At 40.1% G+C, this 15,493-nt stretch overlaps 1 protein-coding gene and 2 long non-coding RNA genes across 3 annotated transcripts in view; 1 reads left to right on the top strand and 2 right to left on the bottom strand.

Annotated features, from left to right (window-relative positions):
* Positions 1-3,079: 3,079 nt before the first annotated feature.
* Positions 3,080-6,255, bottom strand: LOC120302975. Its single transcript, XR_005555296.1, has 2 exons — positions 6,188-6,255; positions 3,080-4,560 (listed from the first exon to the last, which is right to left on the bottom strand). It is a non-coding gene; the product is annotated as an uncharacterized LOC120302975 (long non-coding RNA).
* A 2,218-nt stretch (positions 6,256-8,473) lies between these two features.
* On the bottom strand, positions 8,474-15,391 carry AQP5 (aquaporin 5). The gene is made up of 4 exons (XM_039331966.1): positions 14,765-15,391; positions 12,353-12,517; positions 10,892-10,975; positions 8,474-9,584 (listed from the first exon to the last, which is right to left on the bottom strand). Exons 1-4 carry the CDS (start codon positions 15,332-15,334, stop codon positions 9,411-9,413), a joined length of 993 nt encoding a protein of 330 aa, XP_039187900.1. The 5' UTR covers positions 15,335-15,391; the 3' UTR covers positions 8,474-9,410.
* The window catches only part of LOC120302941, a 44,065-nt gene continuing 41,059 nt past the window's right edge, over positions 12,488-15,493 (top strand). Inside the window, exon 1 of the long non-coding RNA XR_005555289.1 lies at positions 12,488-12,604. This is a non-coding gene — a long non-coding RNA (uncharacterized LOC120302941). The remainder of the gene's footprint in view (positions 12,605-15,493) is intronic.

Below are 15,493 nucleotides of genomic sequence, written 5' to 3' on the forward strand. Positions count from 1 at the left end.
ATTTCATTTCTTCTGAATGAAAAAAAATATGCACTGATATTTTTCTCCCTCTAGGCCTAATGCCTATTGATCTGCATTAAAAATTCCAAGCATTTGTGGGAGGCCCCAGGGCATCAGATTGCCCTGTCTCATTTCTGATCCAGTTAAAAAAAAAAATGACAATCTGCCCAGTGCCTTCTTTAAAAGCCAGCATTGCAGAATCACAAATGTGACCAAGAGTTGTTAGATATGAATCTGTAAAAAGCTAATCAATAGCTCAGAAGCGTTTTATCAGCCAGATCAGAGTGACAAGCCAGCAAGGCTGGTTGTTCAGGATTGGGATTAAATAATCACTGATAGGATGGCTTTTTCCAGGGAGCAAACACAGTCAAGAGGCCCTGTTGGAAACAACGGCTTTACTAATAAGACAGGAGAAAGGAACAGTTTGCAGCTAAAGTTATTTTGCTCTTAAATTGTCTCGTTGCCTCAACAAACATTACTTCAGCGATCAAGAAATGAATGGGAGAAGCTCTACTGGTTTCTAAGGCACATATGGGCTGGGGAAGGGGGGAGGAACCATTGGCCACAGAGGTTTTTATATACGGTAGTATATCTATTCGCAGCCATCGAATGGCAGCGTGGAGTTTTTCAGCTGTGGGAAGTCGGTCTCCCAGAGAAGGAAATATTAAAAGGGCACAAAAATATATTTCCTCAAAGGATCTTAAAGAGGCAGAAAAGCTTGCCCAGTTTTTCTTAATAGCCCCAAGTCTGCCTTCCCCAAGCAGAAACCAGTTCTATAGAAATGCAGATGTAAACCATCAAGAAGGTTGAAGCTAGAAGCTTAGGAAGACAAAGACTCTTAAAATCTACATACCCCACCCAAACTCTAAAACAGGATATAATAGGATTAACACAGTGATACCAAAGGGCACACTCAGACTCAGGTCAAAGTTCATGCCACAGGAACAACTCCAAATAAAAGGCTCCAGAGCCATCTTTCTGTCTGGTTCTCCTCTTCAATAAACTGCAACCTTCTCTCTAAAGCAGTCACCATGTTTATTCCCAGCTTGGACTAAACCATGATGAAGAATTTTCTTTCAACACAGCCCAGATCCACTACTGGTAGTACTTTGAATAGCTAAATCTGTGGATGACAATTCAATAGAAATTTTCAGAGCATTAACTCGGGATAACTCCATCAAATAAAACTGAAAAAAGCAAAGGTGTGAACTAAACATTAACCTGTATCTCCAAATTAGTAAGTGTGGACATAGATTAGGTCAGTGATGGCAAACTTTTTAGAGACTGAGTACCCAAACTGCAACCCAAAACCCACTTATGTATCATCGGGTGCTGGGTGGGCATGACCCATTGGGTGGGTATGGCTGCGGTGGTAATGGTAGACTAGGTGAGACTAAAAAGTTCAATCAATCAAGTCCAACTTTGCGAGATCTTTTTTTTCCCCGCGAGAAGTTGAAATTGATTGATTGATTGAACCTTTTTTTTTTTGCACATGGTGGCGGAGGCCTAAAGTGAAAAGGTTTTATAAAACCCAGCTGAAGGCCTAGGACTGGGGTGATGGCACACATGCCCACAGAGAGAGCTCTGCGTGCCACCTGTGGCACGCGTGTCATATGTTCGCCACAACGGGATTAGGTCAATGATATAAGCTAAAATAAAATAAAATATCCAACTCCCCAGATATCTTCTCTAAGACATTTATCACTGAAGTACCAGAAGGCAGTAAAGAAAATGCTGAGATAAACAAGGCTTTAAAGAACTGCAAGAGAACTCTTCCTCATGCATTTTTTTAAAAATCCCCTTTAAAACCATCAAAATGTTATTCTCTAAAAGTCTTGAGATGCTGCATGTACACATGTCAATCAGAAAACCCATGAGTATATTTGATCAACCAACATGGCATGGGAGCATTGACATTTTTTTTTATATGAATGAGTTGATGTCAACCCTTTAAGATAGACCAGGTCAGAAAATGTACAGGTACAAGAAATAACAGAACTCTACTTTTATTGACCTAGACTATAATTACACAATCTTGAAAGATTATATTAAAGCTTTCTTTTTATACTAAAGAAAATCATGGTGGGACTATCTTGAGTTTCTTTCTCATTCCTTCTGTTTTTCCAGGCTAAGTTCACTTTTTTCTAATGATGGCCATGTTTGTTTTTCAAGGCTGATTCTGTATTCCTCAACAGTTCATCATTATCCTGCTAATAAGTAAATATGATGGGCATAAACTGACATGATGAATTATCTAAGAGAACAACATATATTCCTTTAAAAAGTATCCCTTTTTTTAAACTTAAAATTGTGGTAACTTCACGGAGTTTTCTTGGCAATATATGGAAGAGATTTACCATTGCCTACTTCTAGGATGTTTTCCAACTCTCCAGTGTATCTTTTAGTAGTCTCCCATCCAACTGCTGTCTTGATCCACCCTGCTTAGCTTCGGGAGATATAAGCAAGGTTGGCTTGGTGCTTTTACTTGTTGAACCATAGTCCTTATCCAGTGGTGGGATTCAAATATGTGAACAACTGGTTCTCTGTATGGATGCTGCTTCCAGAAGTCCATTCTGGGCCTGGGTAACAAAAAAATTAGCTACCGGTTCTGCCGAACTGGTGCGAACTGGCTGAATCCTACCACTCTCCTTATTTCTTGTTTAGCATGTGTTTTTCATGCTCAATTAGTATACAGGAAATGCTTGTTTTGATGATATGTAAGAACTTGTTCCAATTACTAAAATCATCATCATCATGTTTATGGAAAAGTATGGTAATATAAATAATTAGGATATAATAGACTTTGAATATAATTCAGATACAGTGCTTTAGACCTCCTATCAGTGCCACTGACTGAAGCAGCCTTTTCATATTGAAAAAAATGAAGAAAAAGTGGTATATTGCTAAAATAATAAACTTGCTATATTTGATTTGCTAAAAAAAGCTTGTGTGACTCTTCTTTCTGAAAATATTCCACATTCTGCCTTACTAAAATATAGAGATATACACTTTTTAAATACAGGTAGAAGAAGCAATTTCCCCCCCCCCCAAAAAAAGGAGTATGGCCATTGAAAATGTATAACATGAGAAATAAATACTGGTTGTTTTTATTTTTAGCATAAAATATTGCACTTCCCCTTACATTTTAAATTATAATTAAAATAATGTCATTACAATACAGTGTAAAGTGACAGAAAATGAACCTGGCATTGGATTCAACTATATCTGCAGAATAAATATCTTTTTTTTTTTTAAAAAAAAAAACGATTTTAGTAAAAGAGTTTACATACACTAAGAAATACATTCAAAGAAAAATATAATAAAGTAAATGTGAAAAAGAAAAAAGGAAGGAAAGGAAGATACAAAGAAAAAAAGAGATTGAAAAAAGACCAAAAATATATGTGTGTATGTATATGTGTATACATATATACATGTATAATATGTATGTATACACAGAGGAAAATCAGAAGCCAGCTATCTTTCTCTAATATATAATATCATGTGTGCCTATATAGAACAGAAATATAGAACAGAAAACATGAATATATGAGTGTGTGTCTGTGTATGTATATATGTGTGTGTGTATGTATGTATGTATACACACATATTTATTCATGTTTCTCTTCTATATTTCTGTTCTATATATGCACACATGATAATATATATTACAGAGAGACAGGTGGCTTCCACTTTTCCTCTTAGCTGTTATACATACAACTTTAGTCGAAGAGTTTGTGTGTGTTTCTTGTCTGGATTACTTTGCAAGGCTGACAGAACATTTTATTGCTCTAGGACAGGGGTTCTCAACCTTGGCAACTTTAAGACTTGTGGACTTCAACTTCCAGAATTCCTCAGCCAGCAAAGCTGGCTGAGGAATTCTGGGAGTTGAAGTCCACAAGTCTTAAAGTTGCCAAGGTTGAGAACCCCTGCTCTAGGATTTGCAGTTGCTCAGGGAGAAGAAAATAGGTAGGGCTGCATTTTTTGCAAACTTCTATTGGGCATGAGCTTTGACTGACTTATCATGTTTTTGATGCTTGCAGAAGTGAAGTGCAGAAGCAAGGACTCCTGCTGGTGGGCTTCAGACTCCTTTCTAAAGGTTAGGAACAATCTTGTCTGGAAGTGCCCATTATTGCTTGCTCTTTCATATGGATTATCCAATAACTTAGTGCCAAATTTTCCTTTCTAGGCCTCCTCTGAATACTGCACTATATACATTTTGGAGATGGCCTGAACAGAGGTAATTAATGAGTCAAAAGCTCATGTTAAACCTCAAGAGTTTTTGAACAGATTTCTTCTAAAAATCAACACATTCTTTGGTGATCAGTTTCTAAAGGAAGAAGTGTTAATTTCCTCACCTATCTGAAAAGCTTATTTCTAAACCCCAAAACAGAGGGTGGCTCAGCCAAGGTTTATACCATGTGTTGAAACAGTTCTTAAAATATTCATCTATTCTTGATCTCAATTGTTTTTTCCCAAGCTGATGCACCTCCTCTTGGATTTAACAGGTGGGGTCAGCGTCCTGCTTGTACTTGGCAGCAGCTGCAACGAAAATGGGTTCTCCTGCAAAAGAGAAATAATCTCAGCTAAACCTGTGGTCTTAGTAAACCTGCCTGAAGACAGATAAAAGCAGTAGGTATCCAATGGTATGCTGAATTACAACTCTGAACATATCTAAAAAGCATGAGCAATTGTAAACCACATCAAGAGTTATAGCTTAGCCACATCAGAATGCCAGATTGCTTACTCTGCCCGCTAGGCTTTCTGTGAGACTCATAAACCACTCCCTATATCAGTGGTGGCGAACCTATGGCACGGGTGCCAGAGGCGGTACTCAGAGCCCTCTCTGTGGGCATGCGCGCCGTCGCCCCAGTCCTAGGCCTTCAGCTGGGTTTTTATAAAACCTTTTCACTTGAGGCCTCTGCCGCCGTGTGCAAAAAAAAAAAGGTTCAATCAGTCAATCAATTTCAACTTCTCGCGGGAAAAAAAAGATCTTGCAAAGTTGGAATTGATTGATTGAACTTTTTAGTCCCACCCAGTCTGCCGTTACCACCGCAGCCACGCCCACCCAATGGGCCACACCCACCCAATGGGCCACACCCACCCAGCACTCGATGATACATAAGTGGGTTTTGGGTTGCAGTTTGGCCACTCAGTCTCTAAAAGGTTCGCCATCACTGCCCTATATCCTTCCCCTGAGCTGGTGTTATTCACAAATTTGCTACAAAGGAAGAGGATTTGACTAAACTAGTTTACAACAGAAAGAGGGCAAGTGACCAGGGATCAGATCAGCTGGGTGATCAGCATTACCTCAGTTGGTTTTGTTGTGCATATCATTTTTCTCATTTATATTAACAGCTCTCTTATGCCTGCTTTAATTGTCCTATAAGAATAAAATATTACAGGAAACTAAAGACTGCTATACAAGTCATGGCTGCCATGTCACACCAATTTTTGTTTTTTGTGTCCTGTTCTCATTATTTTTACAAACTACTCAAGGCAGTCAACATATAACTAGAAAATTATCCTAGCAGCCTTGTACACCTAAGTTGGCTGTCGCTGGAAGCCCAGTGGCACTACTAGTCCTGGCTGCCTTGGAAAAGTGCCTGGCTTGTGCCATAGCGTGGGGACCCCTCCCCTTTGCCAATCTTCCAGCAGTCAATGTTTTCTTTTGCTCTGCCATTTTGCCTGGGAGCAGCAAAGATGGAAAGCAACAAAGCAGCACTTTTTCCTGTTTCTTCGTAAACTTAAAGAAAAGTCAGGGCATGCTGAGATAAGCTAGCATTGCAGCTTACATTCTGGTTTCACAGACATATCTGCTTAGATAAGGTGACCTTTAGGGAGGACAGTCCTCCTTTTTAAAGTTCTGTCCTCCCTCAAAAAGTGTCCTCCTACATGTCCTCCTTTTTGATATTTGAAGACTAATCTGCAGGGCTTTTTTTTTTCTCATAGAACGCTCAGAACGGCATTCTGGCACCTTTTTTTGATGTTTTTTTCAACTTTTGCATGAGCTGTGCTACTTCCCCTATTGGCTTTCGAAAGCCAATAGGAATTGCTGCTGAGCACGCCAAAACACCTAGCCGGCAAACTTTGCACATGTAAGTTGTCTGCCGCGAAGGAAAATTGGCAGGAACTTTGCACCCCTCCCTGCTACCCAACTACACCATCTCCTAGTTAGTCCCAAAGATACCTGGAAGAGACTGGAGTGGCGATGCCACAGTAAATTTCTCTTGATCTTCAGCCCTGCTAGGGCAATAATGGCTGCGGGCGCAAGAAGCAGGGGCAGCAGGGCTGCTGCAGGCGGGGTGAGGGGCAGTGGTGGCCGGCTGCCCCCCATGCTGTAGGAGCCGTGGGGCCTGCTCTACACGGGGCTGTGCAGGGTGGGCGGTGGTGCTGGCGGGGCGGCTGCAGGCGGGGTATGTTGATGGCGGGCTGCCCCCCCGGGGCCGGAGCCGGCACAGCTGGTGCTTTGGGAGCTGCGGGGCCCATTCTACCCAGCAGGGCAGCAGTGCTGGCGGGGCGGCTGCGGACGAAACGCGGCATGTAAGCATAATTACAATATAAAATGTTATTGTTACAAATGTTTTTTATTATGCATTTATCCTATTATAGTGTATTCTGTATTATTGTTGCAATGAATAAAATGTTTCTTTTATTTACAATATTTTTTTCTTCAATTTATTTGTTTCCATCTTTTCATTGTAAAAAAGTTGGTCACCTTAGCTTAGGAGCTCTTCCATCAAAACTGAAGTTGTTTCTCCACCATCACTAGAAATTCTGATTGATGGGTGATGTGGCCAGTGCATAAATTGGGTGGTGGGATTAGATATATAAATGTAAAGGGTGAAACTTACTGTGGTCTCCAAGATGTTCTTCCGGTTTGGATATGGTGAATTTGAGTGGAGTGAAGTGAATTCAGATCAGTCAAGGAGAAAACTAAACATTTCAGTTGGCTTTGGGCCTCCATTTGGCTCCCTGAGGTAACCAGCTTTTTTATGTAAACCATTTAAGTTACTGTCTCTCACAATTGAAGTAGATGGCTCATCAGAGATATCCTTGGAGGAGGGGTCAAAAGAATCAATATGGTGGTTGCATTAAGTGTGAGTGAAACCTTATCTCTTCTGTGTATGAATTGACACAGCATATATTTACAAAGAGGGTGGCCTTTCCACTGTGCAGCTGTGCTGTCATATTCACTTCCTTGCCCCTTTCCCTCCTTTGCTGTTCCTTACATCTCACACACTTTCAGCCAAAGGTCGTTATACACAGCCTTTCTTTTTTATTGATAATAAATAATACAATATATTACAGAAACACAAAAAATAACCAAACCAAGCAAAACACATTCTTCTTTTGCAGAAAAATAACAGTTGGGCATGGCCTGTTCCCTCCAAAGTTAAGTTATAAAGCAGACAGATGTGTAACATTTGTTCCAGACTTTTGTGTGGAGAATGAGGGCTTTTTCCCCTCATAAAAGGTAGTTTTCTTAAAATTCAACTTTTGGCTTGGCCTTTCATTACATTCTCTTGAACCATAGCTGTTGTCACTCAAGGAACTTTCTCTTGGTCTGCAAGCATGCCAGATAAGGTTGTTTTTCTTTGCAGTCAAATGTTTATTTAAGATATTTAAGTGGAGAATGAGTCCTCCCCCTGCCCTATACATCAATCAGGCTTTCCTAAGCTTGATTGGAGACCAATTTGGAGCTGATAAATTTTTTTGTCCAAATGGAGGTTATCTGGTCCTGATCTTTCCTCAGAATGCTAAGAAATATTGCATCTTTCTCATGTTAGGGGAGTATTCTGTCTAAAATTGCATATCCCTATATTTATTTTACATACATCCTCATTCTTTGGGGGGGGGGAGAATTCATTTGGTGTTGCCCTGAGGCAGGAAAGGGAGAGTGAAATGGTGATTCATTGGGTGTTATGAGTGCACTGCACTCCTGTGAGGCTGCACCTTGCTGTGCTGCTTCTTTCTCTGTATCTGGAACCCAAGCATAAGTTTTTGTCAGCTAAAACTTCCACCTACTGCTATTAGCTCTGCTCCTGGTCCCATTTCTACCAATTAACTGCACTTCTCCTCCCCTAACCTGTCCTGTTGACTTGTTCTAAGCAGCACAAATGATGGCAACCATCCGTCACTCTCCACTCCCTTTCTCTCAGCCTCAGAAACGTGGAAGAACTGAGTCAGAATAACCTAAATGGGTTAAATAACCTACTTTCCGTCTACCTTTTTCTTTTTTTCTTTTTCTCTCTCTTTTCTTTTTCCTTTTTTCCTTTTTCTTTTTTTCTTTTTTTTTTAGTATATATTATTTACTTTAAAGCTTATGTTATGTATATTATTATTATATATATTATGATCATGATTTTTATTATTATTATTAATTATCTTATAAATTGTAAACGTTATTTTTAAAATTTGTTAAATAATCCTATATTCAGTTCGGGGAAGTCGGGGGGGGGAGGGGGTGGTTGGGGGGGGTGGATGTTTATCTGTAAAATTTTTGAAAAAATTCAATAAAAAAAAAAATAACCTAAATGGCTACGGGAGACAGACTGAGCTTTACTGAATAACCCTCAAAGAATTTCTCTCCGTTGCTTCTTGGAAGCTATGTGAGATGGAAATTAAGCCAAAACAAGAAACTTTGATGTACTGTATTTCCTTTGAGCCCTGAAATCATCTTAGGAAGGGAATAGCTGCAGGCAGTTCCTGAGGAAACTTGCTTTCCCTGACACTTCATAAAAAGAAGGCCATTTATGGATCTTAAAGCAGAACCTTCTTTTCAAAAGATTTGGCTTTGTGGGACCGCCAACAAATCCTCATAGGTTTCAGTGCAAAGCTGCTGTCAGTTTTTCCTTCTTTCACAAGCCAACCATAACTGCCCTCAGCTCAGGGTTTTGCTCCATATTTAGGCTGTCTTAAATATTAAGATTAAAGTCATCCTACCCATTTCCCAAAACAAGTGACAAATATTGGTGTATAAAGGAGATGAGCTCAAGCCACTGTGTCCCCCCCCCCCGAGCCTGGAGCATATTAATAAACCTGTAATGACAAATTCTGGACTTCTGTCATGAAGTCAAATGTCAATATCTAAACAAATGACAAGACTGTTCCCTGTTGTAAAAAATAGAAATGTGGATAGAATGGTCCTGGAGCACATCCAGGTTTTTGCAGCCCCAGGAGGTTAAGGTACTGTCCTTGTCTAGCTTTGCTGTTTGAATGAGCCACGTTTTCTCATGCACTCACATACATGCAACCGTGGGTTCAAGAGTTATTTTAGGCAAGTAAACTCTTCCCATTCCCTCTTCAGGTCCTGGGCACTGGGGGAAATTTCTTGGGCTTACAAGGTATACAGTGAGTGTTTATTGTCATGCAAGCCATCAGGTTCCTTCTCTCCTTCTGATTGCTTTTGTTTATGGAGAAGACATTTCCATGCTTTTCTCTTTCTCTTCCCACTCTTCCTCTGACTCGTAAGTACCTTTGATGATGGCCACCCTTTCAGACATATTCATTGGGTGAGGAAGCAGTACGTAGTTGTACAATACAGAAGCTAGAATGGCTCCAGAAATGGGTCCAACCCAGAACACCTGAGAAACCAATAAAAGGAATTAGTTAAATACTTACAGATTTCCCCAATTAAGCCAGTTAGTGCAGTTAATAGAGTTATGGTGGGTTTGCACAACACAACAGTCTTGGTTAAATGGGACTGAGTAGGTTTGGTAGGTTCTGAAAAGCTAGCTATTATTTTAACAGGTTGTGTGAATCAGAATATAATATGATATTCTAAGTGAGTTAACATATAAGGAGTGAGTTAAGACATAATAAAATTTCTTTTGACATAGCATATTATGTTTTGTTTTGACATAATGTATTATGAAACGCAGCCTAGTTCATAATGCCTCTGAATTTAAAAAAAAATGAATTGTTTCTGCTTGTGCAAAATCTCTGAGACTTTTCAGAAGTTAGTATGAAATATATCCGGGCAGTGATTTATTCTTTGATTGTCTTCAGATTCTTAGGAAATTACACCAATTTGAAGGTTCTTTTGGATCAAAATGCAAAGACAAACAAACAAAAACAGTTTCCAAGAAAAGAAATAATGTTTCAGTGAGACCTTCTCATGGTTAGTTAGTTAGTTGTCATGGGCTTCTGCATTTCATAGTTTTTTCAGCTCACATTTTAAGAACCAATTGAGATATGAGCATATGGGACTAGAGACAGAGAAATCCTGTTCTGTTATGAATGTTGTGGAATTTCTGTCTCAATATGGTTGCAAAGCCGATGTGAATAATGCTATACATTTTTTGAAATATTTCTGGGGTTATATATGTTACTGATCTGGTGAAGACCATAGGTCAAGTCTAACCCCGTGTCTGCTTAGTGCAAGAATACATTTCTTATGATTTGGAAACTATATTTCTGTTGACCAACCCTCACTTGGATAAACTACAATTTCAAGGTCCTTTTCATATGCAATGTTATTAAGGTAGGTATTACCCATGCTATACCTGTGAGTTTAATTACTTTTTAATTTTTGCATTTACCTATATTAAGTTCCATCCTGTGCTTTTCAGCTCACTTTTCTAACTTATTATAATATCTTGGTTGTTCTTTCTATTTTCTTCGATACTGTATTATCCTGGCCAGTTTTATGTCATTTCCTCTAGAAAGCTGCCATTAAGGATATGGTTCAATCAATTTCATTTTGATTACTATGAGCTAGGCCCAGTGGTGGGATTCAGCCGGTTCGCACCACTTTGGCCGAACTGGTAGCTACTTTTTTGTTGCCCAGGCCCAGAATGGACTTCCGGAAGCAACATCCACACAGAGAACTGGTTATTCACCTGTTTGATCCCACCATTGGCTAGGCCACTATGATAAATCCATTTCTTACCCAATGAGCAGAGGTAAATCTCTTCATGACGACTGCAGGTCCCAAAGACCTGGCAGGATTCATAGAGCAGCCAGTAAAATAGATCTGTACAAGAGAAAAACAAAGTAAATTAACCATATAGACTTCTCTTGCCACTTCAAAGTAAACATTTCTAACAATCTGCCTACTCCCTTCCCCGGAAGACCACCTACCAATTATCATTCGGCTAGCATTCCTCTTGCCATACATTATGGGAAACCTGGTTTTCTGGATCACAGCAGCCAATCACTAAAGGGCCTCCAAAAGATTTAGCTCCCAGCACCAGTCATAGTGAACAGGAAAGATCAGGCAATACACAGCAAGGAAGATTTATTATTTAAGAGGGATTTTGGCACTTCCATCTGTGGCTTGATATTACAAAGGCTTTACCATCTGTGCTGATGTTTGGAGAAAAGACAGCCAGCATGGAGTTCAACACAGGCACCATATGGATTGCGAGGATTGAGTGTTATGAATTCTGCTAATTACATCACTCACAAAAGCTTCTGTCTACTACAGTGGTTCTCAACCTTTTTAATGCCGTGACCCCCAACCGGTCGTAAGTCGAGGACTACTCAACTGGTCGTAAGTCGAGGACTACTCAACCGGTCGTAAGTTGAGGACTACTCAACTGGTGCAGCACTGTTTGCAGAATGGGACTTTTGGCGGGCTCAGCAGGGCAGAGACAGCCTGGACAATTCCTATTGGCTTTTGAAAGCCAATAGAATTAGACTCTATTCAAGAGAGTCTATTCTATTGGCTTTCAAAAGCCAGTAGAATAAAAGGGAGTAGCACAGCTAAGGAAAAGAGGGGGAAAATGGCGGACTGCGTTGTTTGGCGACCCCCGTGAAATGGTCGTTCGACCCCAAATGGGGTCCCGACCCACAGGTTGAGAATCACTAGTCTACCACATATGTGTCCAACATTTTGGCTTGCCTGGGCTGCATTGAGTGAAGAGGAATTGTCATGGGCAGCATATTAATTACATAACACAGTTTACATGTATTGATAATAAACTTAATTTTTTAAAATATTTTTATTATATCTTGTGGGGCTAGTTGTCCAGGGTCGTATGTGGCCTATGGGCTGTGAATTGGAAATGCCTGGTCTATGGTGCCTATGGTAGATCCTAAAACTTTGTTTTGAAATTTTGTGCTTTAGAATTGGGAAGAAGTTGCCCAGGAAGTTATCCTATTCTCTGAAAATCCCGATATTCCTAAAGATCAACTGCCCAGGAAAAAAATATAGCTACAGATGCCTTGCTTTCCTGGAGTTCATACATAATCTGCTTGCACATGAATACACACAGACTGTAATAGTTATAGCACCTTATGATCTGAGGGTGGTTACCAGCCAAGAGAGGCAGTGATGAGTTGAACTAGCACACTCCCTCCATTTGCTCCTTTCTTTGGTTTTTGCTCAATGAGCACAAACAACACTTACCCCCACTAGATGGCCGAGGGTGACTGACAGTCCAATGGACAGAGATGGGGATCCCACATTGTCATTTCGACGGTTGTCAGTTGAGGCAAAAATGCAGAAGACAAGCTGGAAAGTCAGGATAATCTCCACTACCACAGCCTGACCTGCTGTTGTGTTGTTGCTAAGCTGTTAGAAGAAAAAGGACAGAGGTTTAGACTTTAATCTTGTATCTTCTTGTCAGGAAGTCACTTCTGCTAAAAATCAAGAAGAATTGTGAGTGTTCAGCTGTGGAACAGGTCTTCATGATTGCCTTTTGGTTTAAATGTTTTGAGATGTGATCTGCAATTAACTGTGTACAATGGCTTTACTTGTGTCACTGGGGGGGGGGTGTTCCTTAATCTCAAATAAACAATTCCATTTACTAAGTTTCAGCAGAGGCATGAGATTAGAGGCACCTTCCCAAAAGAGCAAACTAAGAATCTTAAAAGGCTTTGCAAAAAAAAAAAAAAAAAAAATAGAGCATGGTTCTTTAGGTGTTAAGGAGTTCAACCCTGATTTCTTAAAATCTCTTTCATATTGTGTCTCAGCTGATCCCATCTGGAATATTTTCCTTTGGATAATGTTGTATCTATGTGAAATGGCCTTTAAAACCATGAAGGCTTGTTGAAGGTAACAGAAGAAAAGATACGAGAGAGTTCAGTAATTTGGAACAGATTGAAAGTTTCTTTTAGGTAACCTCAGTTGGAGGTACCTTGACCTTTAAATGGGTCCTGATATCATACTTAATGCAAGAATCAGTTATATTTGATTTAGAAAAGACTGGTGCTAATACACTTCATTTTAAATTATATATCTATTTTCCCCTAAGGCAACGCTTACTTTAGTTGGGGTTATAATGCAAATAGAAAGCTTTGATGGGGCAAGAGGCTCTCAATTTCCCTTTAAGTTTTTCGTCTAATAGCTGTAATTAGATAATTGATGCAATATCTAAATCACTGTGATAATAAGCACTGATGAAGTAAGATGTGATGGAGAAATAAAAGTGAGAAACAAGGTGAGAAATAAAAGCCAGTTTGACCTAGTTAAGGCACCAGTCTAGAAACCAAGGCACATGAGTCCTAGTTTTGCCTTTAACATGACAACTGGCTGGGTGACTTTGGGCTAGTCACACTCTCTTAGCCCAAATCACCTCACAGGGTTGTTGTTGTCGGGAAAATAGGAGAAGGAAGATATATTAGACATGTTTGCCACCTTGAATTATTTACAAAAATAATAAAGGCAGGATTAAAAAAATCTTTTAAAAAAAGTGTTCCTTGGGGAAAGGATGGAATGAGGGCACATTGTCCATAATCTGAAATCATAGCATAATTCTGAACAGAACCAGTCTTGAATTCTACTTATAATTCTTAGAAATGAGACTTGAAACTCCCACTTGCATTTAATGATAAGGGAGGTTTATGACAATGTCAAACTACATCCATTTTGCTGCAAAGAAAACATAAATGTGTCCCTCCAATCACCAAGGCCCACACAAATCTTGAGATTTGCTTTTACATGGTCCTTCAAATATTATCTCCATGCTGTTTTCTGTATCTTTTTTTTTTTTTTGGTCCAACTCTAATAACGTTTCTCACAAGCTTCCCAGATTTGTTTGTCTAATTTATTATGATGAAACCTTGGGGTCAATGAATTTAACGCTGCCCTGTGATATTTTCCGGGGATCTTGAGATAGGCTGTTCTACATGTTTGTAGCTGGCTGTCCTTTTCTATTCAAAACCCTCATTCCTTGCATTGAACCAGAAATGATTACTCTGTTTATCAAAAGCTATTTTTTAGGAGGCTTGGAGGAACAATATAGTAAGCGATATGTATGTGTATGCTTGTGTGCATGCTTGCAAATCCTAGGCACCATTCTTTTGATGCCTTTCCAAGAGCACACAAGCCAATAGACACAAATTTGCATCAAGTGTGAAATTACAGGGAAAGGTTTTTGAAAAGGAAAAATAATGAATCTTTAATAAGCAACCAATAACTATGGGTAGATTCTCTACGCTGTTCCTGCTGATCCTTTTACCTATGGCAGTGATTGAGTTAATGCAGTTCTTGCTTTCCTTTTTAAATGGATTCACTTGTTCCCCTAGGATATAGGGACAGTTGCAAAGAGCTCTGCCTTGTAAATAGCTCCATGCATGCTAGCAAACATCTAGAGGTCTGGATGTCTGAATAAGGGAACATTTCCCCCTTGCGTTCCATCTGTTGCACCACCTGCTCTCTGGGAATGGAAAAGCTGCTTTTCCCCCAGTGTGCAGAACAGAGCAGCTGCTACTTATTTCCCCCTGAGATGCAAACTCTCCCTTAGGAGAATATGGACCTGCCTGAGAATTCCTCACACAAATTATTAGACCTCCACCGCCTTGTGAGAGAGGTACTTACCCCATTGGCTGCCAGATTACCACGGGTGTTGGTGGGGGTCACTCCGTAAAGGATGCCTGCACCAGCAATGGCCCCCAGCAGCTGAGCTACAATGTAAAACAATGTCCGGAGAAAAGAGATCTGGTTTCCAACGAAGAAAGCGATGGTCACTGCTGGGTTGATATGGCCACCACTGATGTGACCAAAGGTCTGTACCATTGTGCCAATTGCCAAGCCAAATGCCAGGGAAATCTGAAGGACACTTGGCAAGGCTGATGGCCACTTCAGGGCTGAGCCCAAACCAAAGAACACAAAAATCATTGTTGCCAAGAACTCGGTGAAGACGGCTCGGAGAAAAACAACGGTGCAAACTTCTTTCCTCATGGCTGGGCTGGAGCTGGTGAACTGGCAATCATAGGGCCAAAGATATAAAAGGATTGTCCAAATGTTGGGGCCATGCAGACATATACATATATATAGCTTTCCCTCTGTAGGTGTAGCAAGAAGGGATTGTGCCCAGGTGTGGGTGGAGCCAAGAAGGTGGCCAGTCCTCTCTTCTACCTGCTCTTCTGGAGTTTGGAAACTTTCCATCTTCAAGCAAGGTCTAAGCTTTCCCCTTCTGCAAGCTCCAATTTGGATGCTGATTTCCTTATTTTTGTCTCCACACAATGGAGCCCTGTTGAATGGCCTTGCTGTCATGAGATAGCCACAGCATTGCATAATGACATACAGATTAGCACCTTGTCTGTT

Source organism: Crotalus tigris, unplaced genomic scaffold (assembly GCF_016545835.1).
Source record: "Crotalus tigris isolate CLP2741 ecotype Arizona unplaced genomic scaffold, ASM1654583v1 scf7180000024441.2113493, whole genome shotgun sequence".
Classification (NCBI taxonomy): Eukaryota; Metazoa; Chordata; class Lepidosauria; order Squamata; family Viperidae; genus Crotalus; species Crotalus tigris.

What these genes read in the sequence shown, in the direction of transcription:
- AQP5 (XM_039331966.1), bottom strand. Translation starts at nt 15,334, where the DNA reads ATGGAAAGTTTCCAAACTCCAGAAGAGCAGGTAGAAGAGAGGACTGGC. An exon ending in GTAATCTGGCAGCCAATGGG is followed by an intron (nt 12,518 to 14,764) that starts GTAAGTACCTCT and finishes TTCTTCTAACAG; the next exon opens with CTTAGCAACAACACAACAGC. An exon ending in GATTTACCTCTGCTCATTGG is followed by an intron (nt 9,585 to 10,891) that starts GTAAGAAATGGA and finishes TTGGTTTCTCAG; the next exon opens with GTGTTCTGGGTTGGACCCAT.